Below are 25,393 nucleotides of genomic sequence, written 5' to 3'. Positions count from 1 at the left end.
CCATTATCCAATGACACATCAGCTTACCTGTATCTTTTGCTCATTTCTCCTCCTCTTCTTTTCTAAACTGAGCACCTGATGGCTTTGAACTTTTCTTGTCCATCTTCCATTGGTTTTAATTTTTCACTCCAGTATGAACACAAATCCACCAACTCGAGGATCACCACAACATAACCTAATAGACCTACACCCTAGTTCACAGATTCACTTTGTCTAAGGTGTATTTCTGGGATTTCACACAAACCAGGATTCAAATCATGAATATATAATGGACTTGGATTTACCTCACGCTCACTTTTCGCGTATAGAATTTTGAAAAAACATCGGCGCAAATTCTGTATCATAATGTCTGGTGTTTTCGTGTTTGTTGTTTTGTTTTTATTTTGTTTTATTTTGCGAGTTGGTTATTAGACGCCGCTTCAGCCAGCCAGAGAATCCCCCCATCGCCACGCCCTCTCCTTCCTGTGCTGCAAGCAGCAGGCGCACCTCGCAAACGGAGGGCACCCTTACTCCCAGCAAATGGGTGATAGAAAACCGATTGGTGCCTATGCCATTCCCAATATGCGCTGGCATGACGTCGGGGAAGCATGAGTACGAGCAGTTTTTTTTTTTGCCGATGCCCATGATGCTGCCCCCCACCACGATGCTGCCCCGGGCAACCGCCCGTGTCGCCCGATCGTGGCTCAAGAGTTGGGAGTTCGCCTTGTAATCGGAAGGTTGCCGGTTTGAGCCCCGGCTCGGACGGTCTTGGTCGTTGTGTCCTTGGGCAAGACACTTCATCTACCGCCTACTGGTGTTGGCCAGGCGATATGGCAGCCTCGCTTCTGTCAGTCTGCCCCAGGGCAGCTGTGGCTACAACTGTAGCTTGCCTCCACCAGTGTGTGAATGTGTGTGTGAATGGGTGGATGACTGGGTGTGTAAAGCACTTTGGGGTCCCTAGGTGGGACTAGTAAAAGCGCTATACAAATACAGGCCATTTATCATTTACCATTCAAGACCGGTCTTGGTCTCAAGACCACTTTTACTTGGTCTTGTCTTGGTAAGATAAGATAAGATAACCTTTATTAGCCCCACACGTGGGAAATTTGTTTTGTCACAGCAGGAAGTGGACAGTGCAAAAGTTATGAAGCTAAAATTAGAATACAATAAGAATAAATACAGTACACAACTGTAGAGAATAGAATAAAATAAAATACTATATACAGTAGAATAAAATAGAATAAAATATACAATAAGATAAAAATAGAATACAAATGCTATATACAACTGAGTAAAAATACAACGATGCCAGAAAAGATTATTTCACTTAGTGTTATTGCACATGTGTGGATGTGTGTGTTTGATCAGTTAAAGTCTTTATTGTCTTTATTTAAAGTTAAAGTCTGACAGCAGTGGGGAGGAAAGACCTGCGAAATCTCTCCGTCCCACACCGTGGGTGCCGCAGTCTCCCACTGAAGGAGCTGCTCAGTGCTGTCACAGTCTGCTGCATGGGGTGGGAGATGTTGTCCAACAGGGATGACAGCTTAGCCACCATTCTCCTGTCACTCACCACCTCCACTGGATCCAGAGGGCATCCTAGAACAGAGCTGGCCCTTCGGATCAGCCTGTTCAGTCTCTTCCTGTCCCCGGCAGAGATGCTGCCGCCCCAGCAGACCACACCATAAAAGATAGCAGAAGCCACCACAGAGTCGTAGAAGGTCGTCAGGAGTGGGCCCTCCACTCCAAACGACCTGAGTCTCCGCAGCAGGTACAGCCTGCTCTGCCCTTTCCTGTAGAGGGCGTCTGAGTTATGAGTCCAGTCCAGTCTGTTGTTCAGATGAACACCAAGGTACCTGTAGCTGTCGACAGCCTGAATGTCCATACCTTGGATGTTCAGTGGTTGCAGTGGAGAATGCTTGTGCCTGCGGAAGTCTACCACCAGCTCCTTGGTTTTACTGGCATTGATCTGGAGGTAGTTCAGCTGTCACCAGTCCACAAAGTCTTGAGTCAGTCTTCTGTACTCCTTGTCGTCCCCATCAGTGATGAGGCCGACTATTGCAGAGTCATCAGAGAACTTCTGCAGGAAGCACTGGGTGGAGTTGTGGGAGAAGTCTGCAGTGTAGATGGTGAAGAGGAACGGAGCCAGAACCGTTCCCTGTGGGGCCCCCGTACTGCAGACGACCCTGTCCGACACACAGCCCTGAGTTCTCACATACTGTAGTCCAAAATCCAGGTAGTGAGGTGATGGTCCACTCCAGAGTTCTCCAGCTTGTCCTTCAGAACCGAGGGAAGAATAGTGTTGAAGGCACTGGAGAATGGTAAATGGTAAATGGCCTGTATTTATATAGCGCTTTACTAGTCCCTAAGGACCCCAAAGCGCTTTACATATCCAGTCATCCACCCATTCACACACACATTCACACACTGGTGATGGCAAGCTACATTGTAGCCACAGCCACCCTGGGGCGCACTGACAGAGGTGAGGCTGCCGAACACTGGTGCCACCGGGCCCTCTGACCACCACCAGTAGGCAACAGGTGAAGTGTCTTGCCCAAGGACACAACGACTGAGACTGTCCAAGCCGGGGCTCGAACCGGAGAAATCAAAGAACATGATTCTCACAGTGCTTCCAGCGGTCTCCAGGTGAGCGAGGGAACAATGTAGGAGGTGAATGACGGCATCATCCGCTCCAATGCCAGGTTGGTAGGCAAACTGTTATGGTCTCGGGTCCCTTGGTCTCGTCTTGGTCTCGCTGTCTCGGTCTTGCTGTCTCAGATCGACATAGTGGTCGGGAGATTTGGAGTCAACAGTATCCACGGCACACAACGTAACATTCGATAATGTGTCATGAGCAAAAGCATCAGCTCTAAGAGCCGTGCTTAGAGAGTGCTTTGTAGTGAATCAGAAGAGCCAACTCCCATTGAGCGAGAGCCGGCTCCTCACTTAATTTCCTTTCGCTGCTCAGCTCTCACACAGTGGCTCAGCTATGCTTCAATCGCTCCATATTGTGGTCAATCGCATGCGAGGATATAGGATAATATCATTATGTGAAAAACAGAGAGGGTGAGAGACGCGACAGTCAAGTGGAGCGTGTGTCTGTCCTCTCAGTAAGTGAGTGAGGCAGTAGACAGCGGTGAGGAGGGCTGTGCGAGTGCATCACAAAAACACATAAATATGCCTGACACCTGTAAACGAAGCAGCATCTGGCTGCAGTTTAAAGACTTTTTTGTCTCGGTCTCGTCTCGACTTTGTCTTGGTCTGGACTCGGTCTGTCTTGGTCTTGTCTTGGTCTCGATACCCTCTGGTCTTGGTATTGTCTTGGTCTTGGATTAGGCGGTCTTGACTACAAGTCTAGAAGGTATGTTGCTGTACTGCTATAACATTACTTTATTTGTATTCAATTCAATTTATATAGCACCAAATCACAACAGCAGTCACCTTGAGGTTCTTTATTTTGTAAGGTAACAACCTTACAATAACACAGAGAAAACCCCAACAATCAAGCTACCCTCTTTGAACAAGCGCTTAGTGACAGTGAGAAGGAAAAACTCCCTTTAAACTGATGGAACCCCTTGGAGACCATCTGCAGTGACTGGTTAGGGGTAACGGGAGGGAGAGAGGACAAAGCACAGGTTAAAATACACAACACAAAACATGGGTTTGATGAATTCACTTACTATTACTAGTTTTTAGAATGTCTTTAGCATTTTACTCTTACGCTTTCTTAAACATGATGATTTTATGTACACAGGTTGACTTTTAATCAGAGCAGAACAGTTGTTACGTTTAGACAGTGAGTCATACAGCACTAGACCAGGATTCCCACATTAAGGTCTCCCACTTTGTTGCACTATGGGCCTTTAGGTGCAGCTACTGAGCAGTTATGGTCGCGGCTGTTACCAGGCAACATTGAAAGTAAACTTTTTTTATTGGCAGCAGCAAGTTGCAACTCTCAGCTAAGACTAATCCCACTAGCCCGCACACCACAGGCTGCCGTTATCTGCCAACTAAGTTATACCCCGTCACATAGCTAAAAAGAGCAGACTGCATATTCTTCTCACTGGTATCATAAAGGTCTTTTTATTCACCCCAGGCTTGATAATCACTTTAAAGCTGATGTTGCTTATTTCATTGCTGTTTCAGTTCACCACTACATACTTTATGTAATTCGGTGGACTTGCAGTAAAACCAGCTGCTGCCTCATTTGCCGTCTGTAGATTCTGAGGTTGAGACAGTAAAAAAGACTATGCATTTATGAACCAAGCTGCTGCCCTCCCACTCCTTACCACTGCTGCTGTTTACTATGGCCAAAGCAAAGTGATGAGATTTACTTCCCATAAGCTTTTGTGGATTCATTAGCTGTAGCTAATCTTATGAAAACTGATATCTAATCTTTATAGTGAGGTTAATACATCACTACTAAACATTTGACAGATGTTGACATTTCTTGATGTTCTTATTTCTTTATTGATTGCATTAATCATACTTTATTAGTTAGTCAGTTCCTTGTTGAAAATAAATGGTCTCGTTATTGTTTACTTCACTATAGATGTGCAGGCAAAACAGCAAGGAGAGTAACAAGGAGAGTGTGTAGTCAAAGAAAGATGCAATTTTCTTAAAATGAATGGAAGAACTGAACTGAGTTGAGACAAATCCTCTCGCCTTATAACATAACATCTCTTTATTTTATTTTTTATTTGCTTCATACAGACAGGAACTGCTGCTGCAAATCTACAGTAATATACAAGAGGTGCACTGCCATCGTCTCTGGGTGTTTTGGGGCCATTAGCTGTGATGTGGCCAGAAAGAACAGCTTGTTCCTTTTTGTCTACACAAACTCTTTTCTTTAATTACTGACTTCATGAATACAACCTCGAATCTCTTTAGCCGTTTGTCAACTTCCACTGTAGACATACTTGATTTTTTTTTTTTAAACACAGTCTTGTCTTGTTTAAACCATGCAACACATACGTACACGTGGTCAGCTTGAATGTGTCCAAGTCTTTGTTGCATGTGTCTACATGCATTCATATTATGTGTATTGTCACAGATGGCAGCTATGCACAGTTGCTCACTGTAACCAACCACATGTACAGAAGCTTTTTTTTTCCCATAGAAATTTGCATTTAAAGGTCTTGCAGATACCTCAGTGTTTTATCACTTTTATGTCCAGTGCATGTGTGAATTTTCCTTTATAGCCTCATAAACAGTCATTCAGGACACACACACAGCTCTCCAGCCTCTACTGTGATTTGTCGTGTCCTTGTGTGTTCACAACCTCTCAATGTCTCTGTACTTCTTCCTCAGGATGGAAACCTGGTCTCTGAACAACACTGGGTCCAACCTCATCTGGGAGTGCACTAAGGGCATGAAACCTAGCCAGTGGCTAAAGGCGTTCATGCAACTCTGTCGCTGGGTGAAATGGTCCGGGTCAGCCCAACGAGATGACACCTTGGAGCCCTTCATATGGGAAAACAGAGAGAGAGTGAGAGAATAGGACTGTATTAGAGTAAATAGAAGGAGGGATGAATCACCTCAGCTCTACAGCAGGCAATAATGTAATAAAAATCCACAATCAGCAAAAAGAAAACACATTTTTAAACTTTTATCTAAGGCGCACATTGACTCGGGCCAACAGGTTTAGAGACAAAGTGTATGAGTGGGTCGATTTTCACTGGGATTTCAATGATATATTAGTGCAGGGAATCTGTGTAGAGATGGCCAGATGGCATAAAGGGAGTTGGTGGAACAGCTGGAAAAGGTGAAACATTTTGTTGGAAACTTTGGGGGGAAAAAAACTTCATTATCACTTTGTTTCCTGTTTCAATCTCCTCAACTTCTAATCCAGTGTTGATGCAAAAAGTTAGCAGACACCTATTATTTCACAGACAACCTAGCCAGCATCTATGTGTCTGTCTCTTTTTCAATTTTCAGAAAGTATTTCTTTCAATTATCTTTCTGGAAACATTGAAGCATATTCATATTGTTTAACATTCGCAGACAAATCAGTATCCTTCACACCACTTGTTAGACACAAGTCGAAACCTTTGTCATCATAGCAAATATGGAATTGGCTTGTTAGGCTCTGAAGTATTTTTCCATCTTTTAAACTGTAATCAATGCTCTATAATGTAGAAGCCTTCACTTTTTTCTTTCCAGCTGTGCAGGCCTGTCTATACTATCCAAGCCCCATTGACTTGCCTACAAAGTTCCCTCTTTCATCAAGCTGTGACATTTAACTTGTGGCAAGCTTTTGTCCTTATTGAGCCATAGATAAGAGCCACATGATGTATTGTTCAGAAAGGCTCTGTTCCGAAGTTGGATTTTTAAACTTTCATCACTGCAACAAATCCGTCAAATGGATTTTAATTTGGGTTTTCTTTCCTAGATGTTCTACTTTCACTTTAGGTCTCTAAAATCTGTGATTGTTTCTGTGGTAGTAGTTACACAGGTAGTGTGTGTGAGTTTGTGAGTGTGTGTGTGTAGGAGGATGAGAGTGGCTTTGTGCAACACTTTGTCCTACCAGAATTTAAAGTAATACATGTATTGTGTCATTATTGAACTCCAAATGAAAAAAAGATTTGCATAACTTGATGTTTCACTGATTAAAGGTGGGTTACTTTATATTTCAGTGGGAGCCATGTTTTGAAACTCATCCAAATGACTTCTTCAGTTAGCCTTGTCCCTCCGTAACTGAACAGATCACTTGCATGAGACAAAAGGTTTCTCCACCTAAAAACGCTATATCTAGATGAACAAAATTAACGTCCTGAGGCTTCCCCTTCATTTTCTGCTGATATCCTTCTGTCCTGACGCTCGTTTCCACCCACTCCTACCTGCCTCCACTTTCTTCTTCACCTCTCATTTGCACTATTCGTTGCTTTGAATGGCTGACCCCAGTGGTTCATCCACCTTCACTAACTCTACTCCTTAGATATTTACTTTTACGCCTTGTGTTGTGTCTTGCTTTTCCTGACTTTCATTCCTCTTCTATCCAGAGCATACCTCCAACTCTCTAGGCTCTGCCCATGTACTCACTGCTCACACAAAAGAATGCAATGTCGTCTGCAAACATCATATTTAATGGAGACCTCTGCATGACCTCATCTGTCAACCTGTTAATCGCCAATGCATAAAAAAGGGGTTCAGTGCCGATCCCTGAGGTAATCTCCACCCCACAAGCAGGAAGTGTGGCAATTTACTGCTGATCAGTCACACAGTGCATTACTTAACAAACAGTTAATGCAGAAAAAAGTGAACAAACAGTCATTTTAGATTGTTTTTTAGATTATAGCAGAAATCTGACCTACAAATAACTTTTTATAGTCACAGTGAGAATTTTAAACTGGGACCTAAATGTGACAGGAAGCTAGTGAAGGGACATTCGTAGTGAGGTGATAAGGGAGCATCTGTTTGACCAAGTACATAGCCTAACAGTAGAATTTTGAAATGCCAGCAAACAATGTGTACTTGCAGACAACAAGTTGTGAGCATCCCGGTTGCTGCTACAGATGAACCCGAGAAAGTGCAGTTGTAGGGTTAGTAGAGCCCTTTGAGAGTGGTTGTAAAAGCTGGAGGAAACTTATCTTCAGATAGAAAATTTTGAACTGCTAAAGAATATCCAGTGACAGAAGTGATCTGGGCCTAAAATACAATATGACTTGTACAATAAAACAGCTTAAAAATGTTAATTCATTTAACATTCTGGTCCAGGTATCCCACAAGATGTCAGCTCTTTCCTCTTACGCCATGTTAAATGTCTATCTGCTGTTGCTTGAAGCGAAGTCACAAATCATGGGTGAGATTGAGGAGGTGGGGGTGCACACAGGAAAAAAAGAAAGAATGAGAGAGCGAGTGAGGAAAGGAGGGGTAAAGGGGGGGAGTAAATCTAGGTTTGTCGTGCTGCTTTCACAATTAAGACATTAATCACTACGTCCATACTGCTGAGTCATCGTCCTGCCTGTGGTCAGACCATCAATCAGAACCTGACAAAGGGCTGGCCCCATGAACACACACACTCACACAAACACATGCACATACAGGGATCTCCCAAAGAGAAGGTCAGGGCTGTATGTGGCCTGAAACTTTTCTACCATTTCTCTTTTAATACTCTTATTATCTTCTTCTTTCCTTAAAAAGAGGTCTATAAACACACAGCACTTTTATCATCTTTAAACTGTGTTGCTACTGTACAAAATGTTTTGATGGACCAACAATGTCATGAGCAATGAATTAAAAGAAGCCTCCATTTGGTTTTTCTCATGCCCTGCTTGCACATTAATGCAATGCAATTAATGCAACAGTGCTAATAGAGCTAAACTACTCCAAACAGAAGCATTTGCAAATGTTTTATGGGGAATGAAATACATTTTGGACTTTGTTAACAAACACTGAAATTATCCCAAAAGGGGACTTTAACAGGGGGAAGCTTGGAAGGCACTTTAGCTTTGGATAACTGCAAATTCATTGAATGTAACCATGAAAACTTAAACATCTATGTAAGGCACAAGTGACTAATTATACAATGTCTACAAAGAAATGATGGATAGTTAGACTATATATAACTAGTTTTTTTAATCAGGTTGTGGGATGACGGAGTTTCTTTCTTAGCTCTTGAACACCGACCCTCCTTCCAGCATTTTTAAACCTTGGACAAAGTTTTCTTCCCTTTTTATTGTCCAAATAACATTTGTAAGTGATTCATTCCATGTTGAAATGGAATGTGATAAAGCACTACTCAAATTCCCTTGCACATTTTTTCGCCTCAAAGTTATTTTTCTACTGAAAGGCTCAGATGGCTGTTGAGGGCCCCAATCACACAGGACTGGAGACTGGTCTATGAGTGGTTGCTGCAGGTTGCATGCTGTTGCTGGTTGACATACGTCACAAAGAGGGTGCTGCACCAAAAGGTCCTTGTGATTACTCTGGTTGTTAGCAGGTTACTATGGTTGACTGTAGTTTACATAGGATACACCGACTTGTCTGCAAACACCTGTAAAAATGTTCCAGGTACTTCAGACCTCGTGTGTCGGAAAAAGTGAGGAAAACCAGGATTTGTTTTGTTTCTTTCTTCTTGGGCTTTCTGAGCAGAAAAGAATGAGAATATGATCGCAAAGTCTGAACAGAAATAACTGCATTGTGCTGCTAAAACAACTTTGGCTCTTTGCTAGTATCTGAACAGACAGAATGCTAAAGCTAACCAAGGCAAGGACACCGAGTGATGTTAAAGCTGAGCGAATGCTGACCCCAGGTCAGCTACTAGATCTTGAACTTCAGCAGGTAACAAATGGATGCGCAGTCAGGCTGCTGGTTTTCATGAATTTCATTCATTCATGAATTTAATTTTCTTTATTTTGTGTTGTCAGCTTTGTGTTCATACCTAAACACTAAGATAAAGAAAATGTGTTTCTCCTCAACAGGATAAGGATTTGTGTTGGTGTGTTGATATTGTTAAATCTCAGATAATTTTTATAGAGAAACACAAAAGTAATGTAATCATTTGTGTAATTAATTATTTTGTCCTGGGATTAATAAAAATACGCTGCATTGATTTTAAGAGAAGTGCTCTTTGTAATATGTGTAATAATAAATTTTTTCCAGTAATGATTGCAACACAATCACAACAATGGGATTGGGATGTACCTCCAACATGCACAAACATTTGTCTGTACAGTATGCAATCACAAGGAGGTTTTTGGTGTAGCACACGAAATGCCTGCAACTGCTCTCAACCACTCACTAACCACTCACGCTTTTTGATGTTTGCAAGGGGTATGTGTGTAGGCCTGTGTGACTGGGGCTTTAGCAATTAATTTCAAAGACAACCAGGAATCCCCAGGAATCCCCAGCAACCACTAACCACGAACAGAAATCTCAAAGAGGTTGAGTAGTGATATGAATGTGAGTTGGAGAGAGCCAGCTAGTAAGGAGCTGGTACATATTACAGAACTGGTGTAAAGAATTCAGTCTCACTTTCTTTAACCTTAAGAATGCCAAACAATGATTCAGAGTTTTTGTATTGCATCTGCAAAGTTATATGCCACACTTCACAAAGCTTTGGGGGAAAGGACATGATAAGGTTGCGGAATAAACACCTGTCTGTAGACTGAACATTGCACACTATTGTACTTGTGATGACTACTTTAACTGAGGAAAAATGCCATTCTGAGAACACTGGACAAATTCAGACATAGTAGGGGTAATTTTTTGACTTGGCCTCTGTAGCCATAAAAGCAAGACAGGATAATGTCAAAGCAGCTATAGTTACGCAGAGTAAAAATCTAAGCCTGTCTGTGGCAGAGACGGAGGCAGATACATTCTATAGGAGACAGTGAACAAGTATACAGTCTAAGTGTATCGATAAAAGTAAAACTCTGTCAAACCTGGGTCATCATGGTTTCCTTGTACTGCTTCTTCTGTGTGACTTTGATTGGAGGTTGCTTGGTCACGGCCGAAACGAGGAAGTTCATCAGGATGTCTTCACAATTAGCCATGCGGTCCACCATTGTCAGCAGGCTAGCCGGTATGTAGTGAGTGAACAAGTAGTGATAGTATCTGATGCATAAAGGAAAAGGGCAGATTAGGGATTAGGATGTGGGTGTATTTTTCATTTTAAAAGCCACAATTCTGTTCTATTTGGTTGCAGTGTTGCACTCAGCAGCATGGGAGCACTAGATCACTGTCAGTGGTTACCTCCCTGACAAGGTCTCCCGCCCCTCGCTCTTACACACAAATGCATACACACACACACACTTTACAATGTTCCTTTTGGCACATTTTTTTCTACCTTACATTTCCATTTGACAGTCTAAATAACAAAAATAACTGAAGAGGTGCATTGAGCATCCTAACAATAGAACAACAAGAGAGCTGTTTATCTGCATGACAAGATGCCTTTAATCCCTTTGGAGAGCATCACTCTTCTCCATTCAATTTACCGCTCTGCTTAATACTTGAGTTTACCATTTTTTATTTTAGCCCTAGCATTGCATTTTTGACAATTGTTTCATGATATAACAGAGGTGGAGAAAGATTATATTATCCCTTTTCCTAAAGATGAATTTTAATGTGGTTTGCATCTTAGAGATGGGATAAGTATTTCTGGGAAGCTGGTGGAATGATATGCAGAACATCTGCACCATGAGACAAACTGACTGCAGCACTAAAAGAGAAGCTGGACTGCAGTTTATGTCTTTACGTAATTGCTTTTAATGAGTGCTTATACATTAGCACCACTGCTAACATAAAATATAGCAGCATTAAATTTACAGTGGCTATGTGCATAGACAATACTGACTAATAAAAAAATATTTAAAAATGCTTTTTTTTTAACATTTTATATATATTTTGTTTAACGATCATTACATGAGTCATCCAAACTTAAGATATAAATATAACCTCTCTAAAAATGCTGGGGCAAGTCTCAGCAATAGCTTTAAAGGTTTTTTCTTTGAACAGACAAGTAGGTAGAGTTGTGTGTGTGTGTGAACTTTAAAAGAAAATCATGAGTCATATCTCCAAGTTTTCTTGGTGCATCCTCTATATGATTTTTTTTATATATACTCTAAAATATGAAGGTCCTTTGCAGCACAACACAAGAAGAAAAACAAGTCAACTGTCATATCCGCAGGTGTAGGTGTGTGGCAGGCAGAGTTGTGGACCCAAAAAAAGCAGGACTTGGCAACACAGAACTGAACTAAAAAACACAGCTTTAATGCTGGAAAAACAGGCAACAAAAACAAAAGGTAAAAAACCCAACTGAACAGTCACAACCATAAAAATAAACTGACTCAATCATGAGAGGAAACACAGACAGAACCACCACCTACGATGAGGGAGAGCGCAACAGAGAACAGAACAGTGAACATAATACATATATATAAACAGAAGACTATCAAAATAAAACAGGAAGTACAAACACTGAGACTAAGATTCCAAAAGACAAAACACAGTTCAGGGGGTCAACCAGACCTCAGGGCAAAACTCAGTGGCTGAGGCTGGCAGTGGAGACGATGAAGGTCTGGAGGTGATGGTAGCAGAGACCCACTGCAATAGGACTGGAGTCTGGCGATGGTGTGGTGGGCGGAGACCCTGGGGCGACAGGACTGGAGGCTAGGAACAATGGAGATGTAGACCCCTAAAGCAGCTTGGCAGGTGGCCAGCGTCAGTGGCGAGCCATATACTGCCATGGTGTGGAAGCCTCGGACCCAGACGGTGCAGAGACTTCTGATGAGGACTGGGGCCCCGCATTGCACACAGCGCGCTCTGGTTGCTCAGGCTGGGAGTACGCAGCAGGCTCTATGCTCTAGATGGCGCTGCTTGGCCTAGCACCCAGCAGATGCAGGAGACTGCCGCTGCTTGGCTGAGCACCTAGCAAATGGCCACAGAGTTTTGCAGTTATCATTCCAGTCAGCGTCGAGTAGGAATTTGTCAGCTGTTGAAGGATGAGGAGGTATTCATGTGCTGCTGACGTGACAACAGGAGGAGGAAAGCATGAAGAGAGCAGTTTTTGCAGTTCTTTAGCCTCGGTGAGAGCACAGACCATCTCCGGAGACCGGGGAAGCTGGAGGAGCAGAGGGTTCCTCTGGATAATCGCATCAGTGGTGTTAAGTCCAACGAATTTCATCCTTATGCCCATGACTTAGGAGATGTGAATCAAAAGACTGTTCATCCGTGTTAGAGCCAGCCCACATTCTTTCAGGGCTGAGTCTGCTTGGTCCATTATTTGGTCCCGTTCTTCTGTCATATCCACAGGTGTAGGTGTGAGGCCGGCAGAGTTGTGGACCCAAAAACCACAACACAGAACTGAACTAAACATCTAAGCATTGGGCAACAAAAACAAAAGGCAAAAACCATCCAGACAGACAGAACCACCACCTACAATGAGGGAAAACGCAACAGAGAACAGAGGAAAACACAGACAATAAGACAAGGAGGATAACACAGCTGACTAAACTGACCGACGAGACAGGGGAAGCAAAACTGAACATAATACACATGAAAACAGAAGACCATCAAACACTGTGACCAACACTAAGACACATGGGCTTGACACAGGGACTGGGGAGAAAACAGACAGACATGGGTACATGACTGTGAAGGCTGAAAGTCAAAGAGATGAGACTAAGGAAGACTGAACTCTAGAGATACCAATACAGAACTAGAATGTAAACCATAACAAACACAAAAACAGGAGTATGACATCAACACTTCACGGCTGCAGGCTCTAAAATTTTGAAATGCAGAAAAAAGCAGATTACTTAATTATTTACTTATCTTGATCTGCAGAAACTATTTGTGCTGCAGGGCATTTATCCTATAGGAATGTAATTATTCCATGTCAGGGCCTATATGTCCTAGGTACAAACCATGATTGGAGGCAATCATAAGTTCACCATGTACTGAAGGGTGTTGTTAGCCTTTATATACATGGCCTATAATAAGACCAAAACTCTAATTCTAAAACTAGAATCTTTGAGATTTTGGGGGATTTTTTGGGGAGTAGAATTCAAGACTTCTTAACACAACTTCCAGTGGTAGCAAGAATACAATTACAGCCTCTCTTAAATAAGCTCAAGAAACATTTTTATTTTAATCCACAGGAGCAGTGCCTCTACTCCTCCCAAACGGCCGAGGTTCGAACCCTATCTAAGAGAAAACCCAGAGACTGTTCTGAGAGGTTATTTCTGCCGCTTTTATCTGTAATCTTACTCATTAAATCACGACATAATGCTTGTAGCTACAGGTGAGGGCGGGAAGGCATGCTGACTAATAAGTTGATAATGTCACCTTCATGCACTGACACACTGTCTGCATCACAGACGATGCCATGTGCCATCTTTCTGTGCCACTCTTCTGCCATTCACGTCAATACAACTTCACCGACAAGCAAGAAATCCTGTGGATTTGTACCTGTGGTAAAAAGCTGCTCCTGTAAGGACCATGGAGTACTCATTGGTCCACTTGGAAGTGTAGCCCCAGCGTGATCTGGAACTATCCCAGTAGTGGCTCCTTGCTGGATAACCAACAATACGCTCGGGAAAACTTTGCCATACAGTGAAGGCAAAGTCCACCTGGTCAAATAGAAAAGAAAGAAGGTGTTGAATAGATTAGATGTGTAGAGGAAATGTAAAAAAGAAAAAGAAAAGAAAAAGAAGAAGCAAAGGTGGAAGCACAATGAGAAAAAATGGAGAGAAGAAAAGCACAAAGAAAAGCAATACAGCTTATTCAGAATATTTGCGGTGTGGTAAAAATTGCATTCAAAACACCTGTCAAATGGCATTTAGCCAGCTAAACCAACAAGGCCGTCTTCTAAACAACTTCTCTGCCTCTTCACAACTACACAAAGAATATTTTTGAAGCCATTTCGCAATGTTTTCATTCCAGCTGTAGCACTTCATGTTAAAATGTCATTTAAATATCAGAGTGCACTGATTGATCAGTTGGAGAGCTCTAAGTCACATTCTAAACCTGGCTGTGCCGACCTGATTCATAATAATTTCCTCTTGCATGATCAAATGAGGTTTCATTTTTAACTTTTTAAAGAAAAATCTTTTTTTAAAACAAACAGATTTATGCAACATATTAATAATATCTATTTATCTACTTATCTATTATTCTCAGGTCATAAAATCGCTAACCCTCAACTTAATTAAGTCAGACTGCTCATGTTGAAAATGATTCATTACAGGGTCAGGTGTGCTGTCTGGGCTCCAGGTTTATTATATATCAAAGATGGGGAGTGATGAATAAATATACCTTCCCAGGGATTATTTGTGCAGGTAACTTCTGTGGTAGTGGAGGCTTCAAAACAGCAGGCAGTGATACAGGGAGACAAATGAAATATTTTGCAACTTAAATTAGGAGGGTGTGCTGGTATATATTATAAGGAAAGTTTGAAAGTGTGTAATGCAGTGCATTTCACAGACTTCTGTCCATTTTAGTGCAAAATACAACCCCACCAATGGGGCATGAACTGTGGTTAACTGGTTAACAGGCTTGTGATTTACACCAACACCATTCCTATTTTGTTGCTATTTCCATCAGGAGTGCTGCGGCCAGGAAGTCAATTTGGCAGCGTCAAAGGAGACTGTGTGTGCATCACCAATAAACTAGATGCTTTGAGGATCGAGACCCTGGAAGCAGAAACAGGTTGCTGGTCTTGCATTGTGGTCATCTTTTAAGCAGGTGCCAGCTTTGACTGTCTCCTGCTCCATTTTCCTTGGAGACTGCCTACTTCACAATAAAGAAGAAATTTCTCATGGCCTTTCTGTGGAGCAGCTGGTGCCCTTGAAGAAGATGGAGCTACCTGACAAAGACCCTCTTCTGAATACCAAAACACCACTGAGACATTCGGCCAGACACACTAGAGAATAAGGGGTTCGGCACATAATGAAATACTTTGTTAGACACACACACACACACACACACACACACACACACACACACACACACACACACACACACACAGAAATTAATTACCAGAGTAGCACAGGTAGAGGAACTAGAAGTTGGAGAGGGGTGAACCAAAGGTGGATGTTCTGTCATGAACTGAACTACTGTAAAGCATCTGATGTAAGCTGAGAAAAGGTGATTCAAAGCACAGGTCCTCACGAAGGGACATGTTAGCTGTGTGTGCGCGCTGTGTTCCTGTATGAAAATGTGCCCATGTGGCAGATATGTGTGTGTGCGTGAGTAAGAGAGAGCAAGAGACCACTTACATGTGAGTGAGTAACAAAGCACAGGTTCATTGCAATCTGTCTGTCTTAATTATCGTTTAATATGACTGAAAATTTCTAATGAGCCTTGAACACAGTCTGTGTGTGTGTGTTTGCAAGATTTCACAAAGTAAACAGTTACATTTAAAGGCGCATTAAAGTTTATGGTAATGGTCACGGCTATGTTTCAGGTTATTGTAAACTTCCAAGATGTTAATGCAAGATAATGTAACAAACTTTGAACTGACGGAAACACAACACACAAGTGTGTGTGTGTGTGTGTGTGTGTGTGTGTGTGTGTGTGTGTGTGTGTGTGTGTGTGTGTGTGTGTGTGTGTGTGTAATTCATACTGATGGGTTCTACAAAGCCAAAATTGATCTGAAAAGTCGAGGGTCAATCCAGCAATAGATCTGCTACAAATCTCTCCTGACATTTGGGTTTAACATGTCCAGTCTTATAAGATGAAAAGGTGTTGCATCAGATTTTAGAGCCCCTATCTCCCCTCAGTGTTTTCAATGCTTTGGTTGTTGAAAAGTTGTGTCTGGTTTTATTTATTTATTTTCCTCTCCATGACGCAATGCCGCTGCAGTGCTTTCACTGTCAACCTCCACCTGTCTTCAGGATGATAAAACTCAGGAAAATGTGTCGTAAACTGATCTTGTATCCAGCAGGTTTGGAGTGCTGTGGCGTTGATGAAGTTTTACCAGCAGTCTCAGTGTGATCCAAGATAGCCAGCTGGGTTTTAAGGTCTGCATTTTGGGGCTAAAGGGAGCTATAGCAGTTTTGTATTTTGCAGCATTTTAAGACTATAGCCATTCTCACCAAGTAGTCTCAGTGCTGTGAGGTTATGTCTCATCTTTGCGACTCCAAAAGTATCTTTCATTGATTGCTTAAAGGTTCTTCTATAGATTGCAAAGGTTAAGCATTTGGCGTTCAGTGCTGCATGCCAGCACTACAGTCTATTATAGCTTCTACATACAAACATCAGCTGAATCTCCAAACAGTTAAATTAAATTAAAGTTAAATTATTAAATATGCAGCTCCAATATCAAGACATATTCTCTTCAAGGTAAAGGTTTATAATTTACATGTGTATGCGGAGCACACCAGGCTTCCTTGGTTCAAAGGGAAGTTAGGGTAGACTGAATTTGTGCTCCAGATTTTTTTTCAGCAAATGTCCAAATGGTAAATGTTAGGGCCCCAGTCACAGAAGCCTAGAGACCAACTGGTGACAATTTGGCCACGGTTCACCCCAAACCAGTTGCAAGCGTTGAGTGGCTGGATGTTGCTTGTTGTCCCTATGTGAAATATACTGTATTTCAGTATTGCACCAAAAACCACATTGTGATGCCTTTGGTCGTGAGCAGATTGCCTCTTTGTGACCAGTTTCACTCATGAACCTCCAACTTCATCAGCCAGTAGGGGACTACACGTTTTTCCCTAGTGACCAGAAGTTGGCAGGGGGCTGCAGACTGGTCTCTAGGCCTGTGTGACTGAGGCTTTGAAGTAATTTGGAAGATGCATGAGAAAAGCCAAAGGAGGACATAGGGATCGATAGAGGGGTTAAAAAAATTTTTTTTGAATTAATATGATCCAAGAATATGTTGTCTTATTTTATCAAAACTGTTTCAAAAACTTACTACAAAGCACTTAATTTAAAGGACCCTTTTATGTACTTTAGAGAACCATGCACACAGAAGGAAACTAACAGTGAGACCAGAGACCACAGAGTGTCAGTGAAAATGCAGGGATTTGAAGTGATGAAGAATTCAAATTTAAACTAATATTGGGTTTCCTTGCTTGCTGTTCTGGATTAGAGACACACCAGGTTTTAGATGCCTCTAAATTGGCTTCATTTTTCTTGAACACCACATGCATCTTTTATAAAGTGTTTTAGACACAAGATTTAAACCACTCACAGGTGAAGTAAATAACACTCATTATCTTGGCATAACCCATGTTCAGCTGGTTTGCTGTGTTCATATAGACCTTTGACACAACTAAGCAGTGATGGAGACCATGAAAGACATTCAAAAATCACTTGAAGGTGGAAGAATTCAGATTTTGATTGGCAGGATTTCCCACACTGTCAGTCCAATATCGAGCATGCTGAAGCCGGGGGCCTCAAAGTGACACTTTCAACTCATCCAATCAATCAATAGGTAAGAAATATGAACTTAATGGGAGAAAATACCCTAAATGAAATGAGATAGCGTCAATGAGCAAAAGAAAGCCATAGAGGTCAATCATTATCTTTTCTATGAATTCATGATTTGTTTAAGTGTGTACTGAAAACCTTGAATACTAATGAAAATAATAAGTGCTCTGAAACATGTTCAAACCCGGAGACAACCTTTAAATGAAATGAGGATCAAGATTCTGCCACTGCTGTTGTAACACAATTTCCATATCTATCATATATAAATGTCTTCCAAAGGGCATAATTCAGCAGCATGCTTGGCTGCCCAATGAAAGACAAAAGCTTTGTCAGGTCGTATCCCCTTCTCTAATCTCTCTTCATGGAATAATCATACATTTAATGAGCTGAAACAATGTAATTATGAAATTGGCACAGCCATTCTTCTGCCGAGGTATTGTAATATGAAAAGTCCTATTAAAAGTGTAATGTTCTCTCTTGCACATTTTTAGTGAATTGACATATTCCATCTCCTTTCAATAAAGCCTCTCACCATGTTAAAAGGGCAATTAGAGCTATGGGTTAGTAAGCACAGCAAAGATTCACTTCACTTCCTCTCTTATTCACTAGTTCTCTCCCTGACATTTTCTCCCTCCTCTCGTTTCATAAAACAAGCCGTGTGCTCATAAAAGTTTAGTTGTAGAAACTTGCTCATATTGCTGTGCCTGAAATTGTGGTGCTATAAAGTGTAATTGCGATCCCGTTTGCGTAGAAAAGGTGAACATTGACTTGCTCCGATCAATAAAACATCTTAGAGTTTAAAGATATATTCGATCTCTAGGGCTCATTGGGCCTCACAATCTATTATGGATTGCATCTTTCATTCGCTGAAGATCTGCAGAGAAAGAAACAAGGCAGCTACTTGTAATGGCTCTTAAAGCAGGAGCACTAATTTAGCATCACAGATGAGCTGCTGGTGACCGTATTGCTGCCGTGAAGGTAAGGAAACTTTGTGACTTGGGTCATACTTGTCTGTATTTGTCTATCTGGACATTCATGCAAATGACTGTATGTTTGATAACATTATAGTTCATATGATTTCAGAAAACTTTCAACAGCTTTTACTTGTAAATAATGTTTTTCAATTGAAATGTATAGAATTCTTTAATAGAAAATGTACTATGAAGGCTGTTTTCTTAAAAAAGCTTTCTACACACATTTCCACTCTCTATTACACATTCCTTATACTGTACAGGGGATTGTTCATGTATCACCTCTAGATTTATACTACGGATGAAGTTAATACAAATATTTAAATAGCCATTAAATTATTATTTTTTTTTTAGTTTTAAAGTCTACCACTAGAAGGCTGCAGTACTGCAATTAAGGCTGTTAATCAGCCTCCAAAAATATATATAATATAAAAAATAAATATAAATGGCTACAGCCTTCAACAATTCAGAAAACTACACAAAAATCAAATTCGGGGTAAACTTTACCAGGTAAAGTTAGCATGGAACAAATCTACCACAACTGTGCATAATGTTTTTATTTTTGAATGGTTTAAAGTGAATTTTGCCTCCAAGTGTCACAAGTATCTAGACGGTTCTAGCCCTAAAAAAATGACAATAAAATATGTTGACAGTATTTTCTGATTTGTAGTACTATGCAAATCTTTTTTTCCTTCCTGTTTTTATTTTAAAGTAATTAAACCAATATCAGAGGAATTTTTTTTGTTTGTTTGTTTCTTAAGCCACAAAATCTAAACGTTTTTGAAAGAAAAGCCCACAATGCAGTGCTATCAGTCATGGTCGTGAGAACCAACATCAAAAGAGCTTTGAATGCCCTTCAAGTCTCAAGAACTGTGTGCCTCTGCAATGTTCATATTTCAGTGGTTTTGCTAAGCCCCACTTGGCTCACTAACTCTGCTACAATATTTTAAAAAGGTGGATTATCAACATTATTTCCTCCCTTGACAGAGCTTCAAACAATTCTCTGGTTTCTAATTTGTTCTAAAATAGTACAAAAGTGTTCCTCATCCTTGTTTTTAAGTAACAAGTGAGACTTTAATCAAAGAAGCGCTCTGTGTTTTGACAGTGTAATGATACAGACACAAAGTTAATGGCTCTCGTAAAACTCCATGAGAGCGCACTCTTCAGTCTGCTTTTCCAACATTTCCTTATTTGCTCTTGCTTTGATTTTGAGCAGAGTTTTTTCACCTGGTTTTCTCTTTCACTTCTCTCTGCTCTGTAATTTTTTTCATACCACTGTTACTTTCACTTTTTCCCCTTTCTAGCCTGTATTTTCTTTCACATTTTAACACTGCTCACATTATTCCTTATCACATTATTCCTTTCTCTCACCTTTTCACTGGGTTAATTTCAATTACAAGAATACAAATTGAACGAGTTCCACAGTAATTTAGTAAAGGCAGGATCTCAGTTTGTGGCGTCTGTAATCAGAACTCTTTGCTATCCGATTCTGCTGCCATGTTAGACTTCCTACTCGTCTCGCTTAGTTTTTAATCATCCTTTAAAGGCAAAACACATTTTCCACCTTAAGTTCAGTGGCCATGGTGCTGTTTTGTAGAGTGAGGCGTTTCATTTATAATGAATAGTATTCATGACTCTTCGAGAACAGACTGTTTCATTTCAAAGAGGACCAATAATGTGTTAAGAAATCGTCACCTTTTACCACTGACTGCCATAAAACCATGCAGATCACATCAAGCTGTAAAAAAACATTTTTATACACAATTATAGTATTCAAGTATTCATTTCTATCAAAGTTGAGTAAATTGTAGGGATGAACACAATTTGTGTAAATCTCTGCTTTTGCCAACTTGCTCAGCAGCTTTTAAAATGTTTCACAAAGGCGGTTTATTAAATTTGGGAAAGTCTGCATATTAGGAGCCCCAGGCAAGGTTACTTGAGTTTGCATTACTTTTACCAAAGCCACTGATTAATCCTCATTGTCAAACTATTTTCTACAGTGGCCCTGAGAGCTAAATGAACTGCAACTTGAAGTGAGCTGTAAACCAAAAGTAGAAACACGCTGAAACAAACAGGATCTACATTTCCCCGTGGTGTCAAATAATAAAGCTTTTTTCTGAATTATCTTGCTTTTAAAATTTGCAGATGTCTTCTCAAGCTGCAGCAAGTGCAGCTGTCAGGTCAACTGTACTTTGTTTTTGTAAACTATATTGACAAATGTACTGGGACACCTACACATTTCACCTACAGGAGCTGTACGGCCATGGAAAGTCTTGCCAAGCTACACCATTTTTGGGCTGGAGTTAAAGCCAGAGGAGATTTGAAACTCTGCAGTTATTGAGTCAGCAAAGCTCTGGTGACTTTTATGCACTATGCACCTCAGCACTCGCAACCCCGCTCTTTAACTTTACATGCTCTGAGATGCTGTGGTTCCTAAACACTTCAACTTTTCAATAATACAACTTACAGCTGATTGTAGAATAACATAACCTGACTTCTTGCAAAGATTGCATTCTATTGCAGTACCACACCTTCACTAATGTTTGCAAAAAGCAGACTGCAAGAGCTTGAATTTATATACCTGTGGTAATGGAAAGTATAAACACCTGAATTCCAAGGTAAAGAAATAGCTAAATAATTTTGTCCACATAGTGTAACTTGAAAAGTGAATAATAGAAGATATACAATAAATCTGACAGCTCTATATTCTTCACCATGATTGTCAGCTAATCATTGAAACTGTGACATTTTTCTTATTAGCCAAAGATTAAGGTTTAGATTTTTTAGTTTTTAATGTTTTCACATTTTTAAAATGCTAAATGAGTGAATGCTAGCTTAAGTCAGTTCAGTGAAATAATTTTGTAAAAGCAGACATTGTAACTGCTTTAATTACCTCCGTCTCAAATCAAAGACCAGTTTTCACTAAATATCTTTGAAAGTCATTGTTTAGGCTGAGAGTAAGAAAAAGGAATAGTTCTTCCATGTGTTTTTGCACAGCTATATTGAAGTGGCTTCTTTACTAACTTGGGATCTGAGGCTGATATCAGTGTTTGGTAACAATGTGCCTTGGGAGCATCGCTGTCTCACCTCATTTTGTTGATAAAGCACCAGTGTCTCAGTTCACCTGTATGTAAAACTTCAGTGTAGTCTCAGTTGGTTGATCAACTATCGTTAACTCACCTCATTGGTTGAGAGAACAGAGTCTTCATCCAGACTGAGGACTGCGTCGGTGATGATGGCGTCATGGGGGAAAAAACGACTGCTCATCGTCTACAGGCAGAGAGAGAGGAAGTAGTTTGCACTACTGTTAACTGACAAACTTTAAGGAGTCTGAGCTTTTTTAGGGATCAAAGAAACCTATAATACACATTATGTATTTTAAAGGTATAGAGTTGGTATAGCAATATAAAGAAATCTATAAAAAATAAAGGAAAAATAGTTTCACCACCCCAACCCCCAACTGTGTGTTTTATCATTCACTGTGCTCACTTAATAGGTTTTGTTTGAGTTCTGATCAATTCAGTGCCTAACAGAAAGCATGCAACAGGCCCTGATCCATTAGCCCAAAGATCGCTGCTGCTGATGTTATTGACTCATAATTAACGTGTGAATTATTTAACTGTTTGTGAGGAAAAGTAACAAGGGCATAAGTAATTGGTGAAAAATAGGTTCAGTTGAGGTTTCAAACAACCTGCTCCCGGGCTCAGCACTCAGGATCTTTCAAAATCAGTTATCTTAAATGTGAGTGGGTAGCAAAGAACGAACAAGTCAGTATGATGAACCCCAGACAAAGCATGTAATTTATACATTCACCGGCCACTTCATTAGTTGCACTTCTTTAACAGTCACAACTCATTTATGCATGTAAGCATGGTCCAAAAAAATCAAAATGAGCAACAGAATGATGAATTACTCATACGTGGCATGGTTGCTGGTGCCAGACAGGCTGATCTTAATACTTCAGGCAGTGCTGAAAATGTCCCTACGGTGATTTAGCACACAAACATCTCTAGGGTTTACAGAGAAGGGTCTGAAAAACAAAAATATCAACTGAGTGGCAGTTCTCTGGGTGAAACTGCCTTGTTGATCTCAGAGGTCACTACAAGGTCATTACAACCAATTTATGCAGAAGAGCATCTCTGATCACATGGCACCCCTAAACTTGAAGCAGATGGGCTACGAAAAGCAGAAGATCACAGGTTTGATGGTGAAGGTGTAATTGTGAGGGATATATTTTCTTGCCACACTTTGGGCACCTTACTGCCACTTGGGATGTCATCCAATGGAGGATTAAGATTATGTTTTAGCTGCAAATAAATCTGTAGCAACGGTTATGATCTCAAAATGGTCCAAAATCACTATAAGGAATGTTTCCAGCACTTAGTTGAATATATGCCATGAAGAAGGCACAAAGTGGCTGTTTGAGTGTATACAATATTCTCAACAAAAATAGTTAAATCCATAATATTAGCTCTGTAGCAACATATAGCGAGAAAATATATTTTTGCTTCATCTTTAACTCACCCAGAAAGATTATCTTTTCGACTGGAATTATCTAAAATGTGGTTGTGTAAAATTTGCAACCCTTACAGCTTCCTTTCAATTATTTCATGATTTTATGTCACTGAAATGAAGTGTCATGCCACAGTGGTGATGTTTTACATGGATTCATGACCTAAAAAAGAAAAGTAAATTAAATTTACACCCCCAGGGGTAACATTAAGAGGCTTATTTTGTCAAGTAAGACCACAAATCTCCACAAGCTTAATGTCTACTTCCATTTCAGCCTAATGATCTGACGGATGCTGAGATGAAATTTATTAGGAAATTAAGCGTAACATCAAATGAATTTCAACACAAATCCCCGACATTCTTTCAAGTATTTGAGAATGCCACATCAAATTCTGCATTAAATCACTGCTTAAAGAAAGAACTCCTGGCAGAAAATGTGTTTTTCTTTGGATGGTTGCCCTATAATCAGGAGACATGTACCTTATTCAGTCAGGACAGTGTTCGCATTAGCCAACAGCTTCTCAATTTCCTCAGGAAAAGCCACATGGCAGTGAAACAAATTGCTAAATTAACCACAAAAGCATGCCTGACAATCTGCTGCATTTTCCAGACTTAGTGGTGGGAATGTATTAAATCAAAGTTGCATGCACACATTTGCATAGTCAATGTGCATATAAATAGGCATGAAAGTCTAATCTTGCATACAGTCTTTACATTTTTTCTTCACTACATTTTCAGCATCTGAAGGACATCATTTTCAAAATTTATTGCTTATTTTATCATCATTTTTCTTCTTTCTTCTTTCACTAAATTAGAAATATATTTCTTACACACACACACACACACACACACACACACACACACACACACACACACACACACACACACACACGCGCACATATTATGAATCGTCCTGGAAATCAACATTAACATATGCCAAAGCAAATTCATACAGTTATGGTTGCAGATTCAGTAAGAAATTTGTCTCCTCCTGAAGTCAATATGGATTAAAAGTCAGAGAAAATATCACATCTGCATGTTTTATGGCAACTTAGGAAATACAATCTGCTTTCATTAATAAGGGCTGCAGTTGAAATCATTTTATCAAAACTTTTGCTCCTTTGTCCTGTGTAATTGGTCAGAATTGTGGTCCAACTATACTTGATTTTTCTTTTTTAAGTTTTTCACTCTTTTCAGTTTTAGATCTAAACTGTAATAAGTCAAGGACTATGGGACTGATTAACTTGCCACAATTTCATTGCAATCTATCCATTCACTGTTACATGTTTCCATCTCTACATGGAATTTAATTTGTCCACTACTTTAGTTTATGGCCAAATACAGTACACAAAAAAAGCGAATTTTAGTACTTCTGCATTTGTGCAAATTACCAGTTTGCTAACAGACTAAACTGATATGGTGAACATGTCGAATGTACATGCCATATCAATGTTAGCATATGGGTGATAGCATTTTAGCACTAAGCAGCATGACTGTAATCTCTTGAAGCCTCAGTCAGTCATGTACTGTGTGCAGGCAGGCAGGAATGGTGGCCCCAAAGTGTAGACTCCAGCAGGCAAACGTGAACTCAAAACTCAGCTTTATTTCCTGGATGGCAAAAAGAACAGAAAGCTAACTAAACTGGAAATATAAACCAAGCAAAAACAGGCTGATAGGCAGAACACACAGCATGGAATACTGGAGACCACAACACAGACAAAGGAAAACACAGGGCTTAAATACACAGAGGGAGCAATCAGGGAATGGGAGACAGGAGGGAAACACACCTGGGACAAATCAGGCCTAATGAGACAAGGGAACCAAAACCAGACACATTAACATAAGACACGGACCTTCAAAGTAAAACAGGAAACACGGACTGAACTTCCAGACACAGACTCACAAGCAGACACTGCACCATAGGGAACACAGAGATGTAGGACCAGAGCAGACACAGAGACACACACTGGACACAGAACAGAGGGAGTATGGAAACCATAAGAACTACAAAATCACAAACTAAGAACAACTGGAGAAATAGAAATGCAAAACAGAAA

The 25,393-nt window shown here is 40.5% G+C and overlaps 1 protein-coding gene across 1 annotated transcript in view; it reads right to left on the bottom strand.

Annotated features, from left to right (window-relative positions):
* Positions 1–4,891: 4,891 nt before the first annotated feature.
* Positions 4,892–25,393, bottom strand: part of LOC146652548 (exostosin-1) — a 358,469-nt gene continuing 337,967 nt past the window's right edge. The window contains exons 9-12 of the mRNA XM_085382378.1: positions 22,005–22,094; positions 13,891–14,051; positions 10,362–10,533; positions 4,892–5,439 (exon numbers count right to left, since the gene is read on the bottom strand). Coding sequence (XP_085238504.1) covers positions 5,251–5,439; positions 10,362–10,533; positions 13,891–14,051; positions 22,005–22,094 — 612 coding nt within the window. The 3' untranslated portion in view covers positions 4,892–5,250. The remainder of the gene's footprint in view (positions 5,440–10,361; positions 10,534–13,890; positions 14,052–22,004; positions 22,095–25,393) is intronic.

The sequence above is a fragment of the Rhamphochromis longiceps genome, linkage group LG15 (genome assembly GCF_057381845.1).
Source record: "Rhamphochromis longiceps isolate RC_006_pf linkage group LG15, R_longiceps_female_GT1.1, whole genome shotgun sequence".
Classification (NCBI taxonomy): Eukaryota; Metazoa; Chordata; class Actinopteri; order Cichliformes; family Cichlidae; genus Rhamphochromis; species Rhamphochromis longiceps.
The sequence above is the reverse complement of the archived record's forward strand: the minus strand, read 5'-3'. Positions and strand labels throughout refer to the sequence as shown.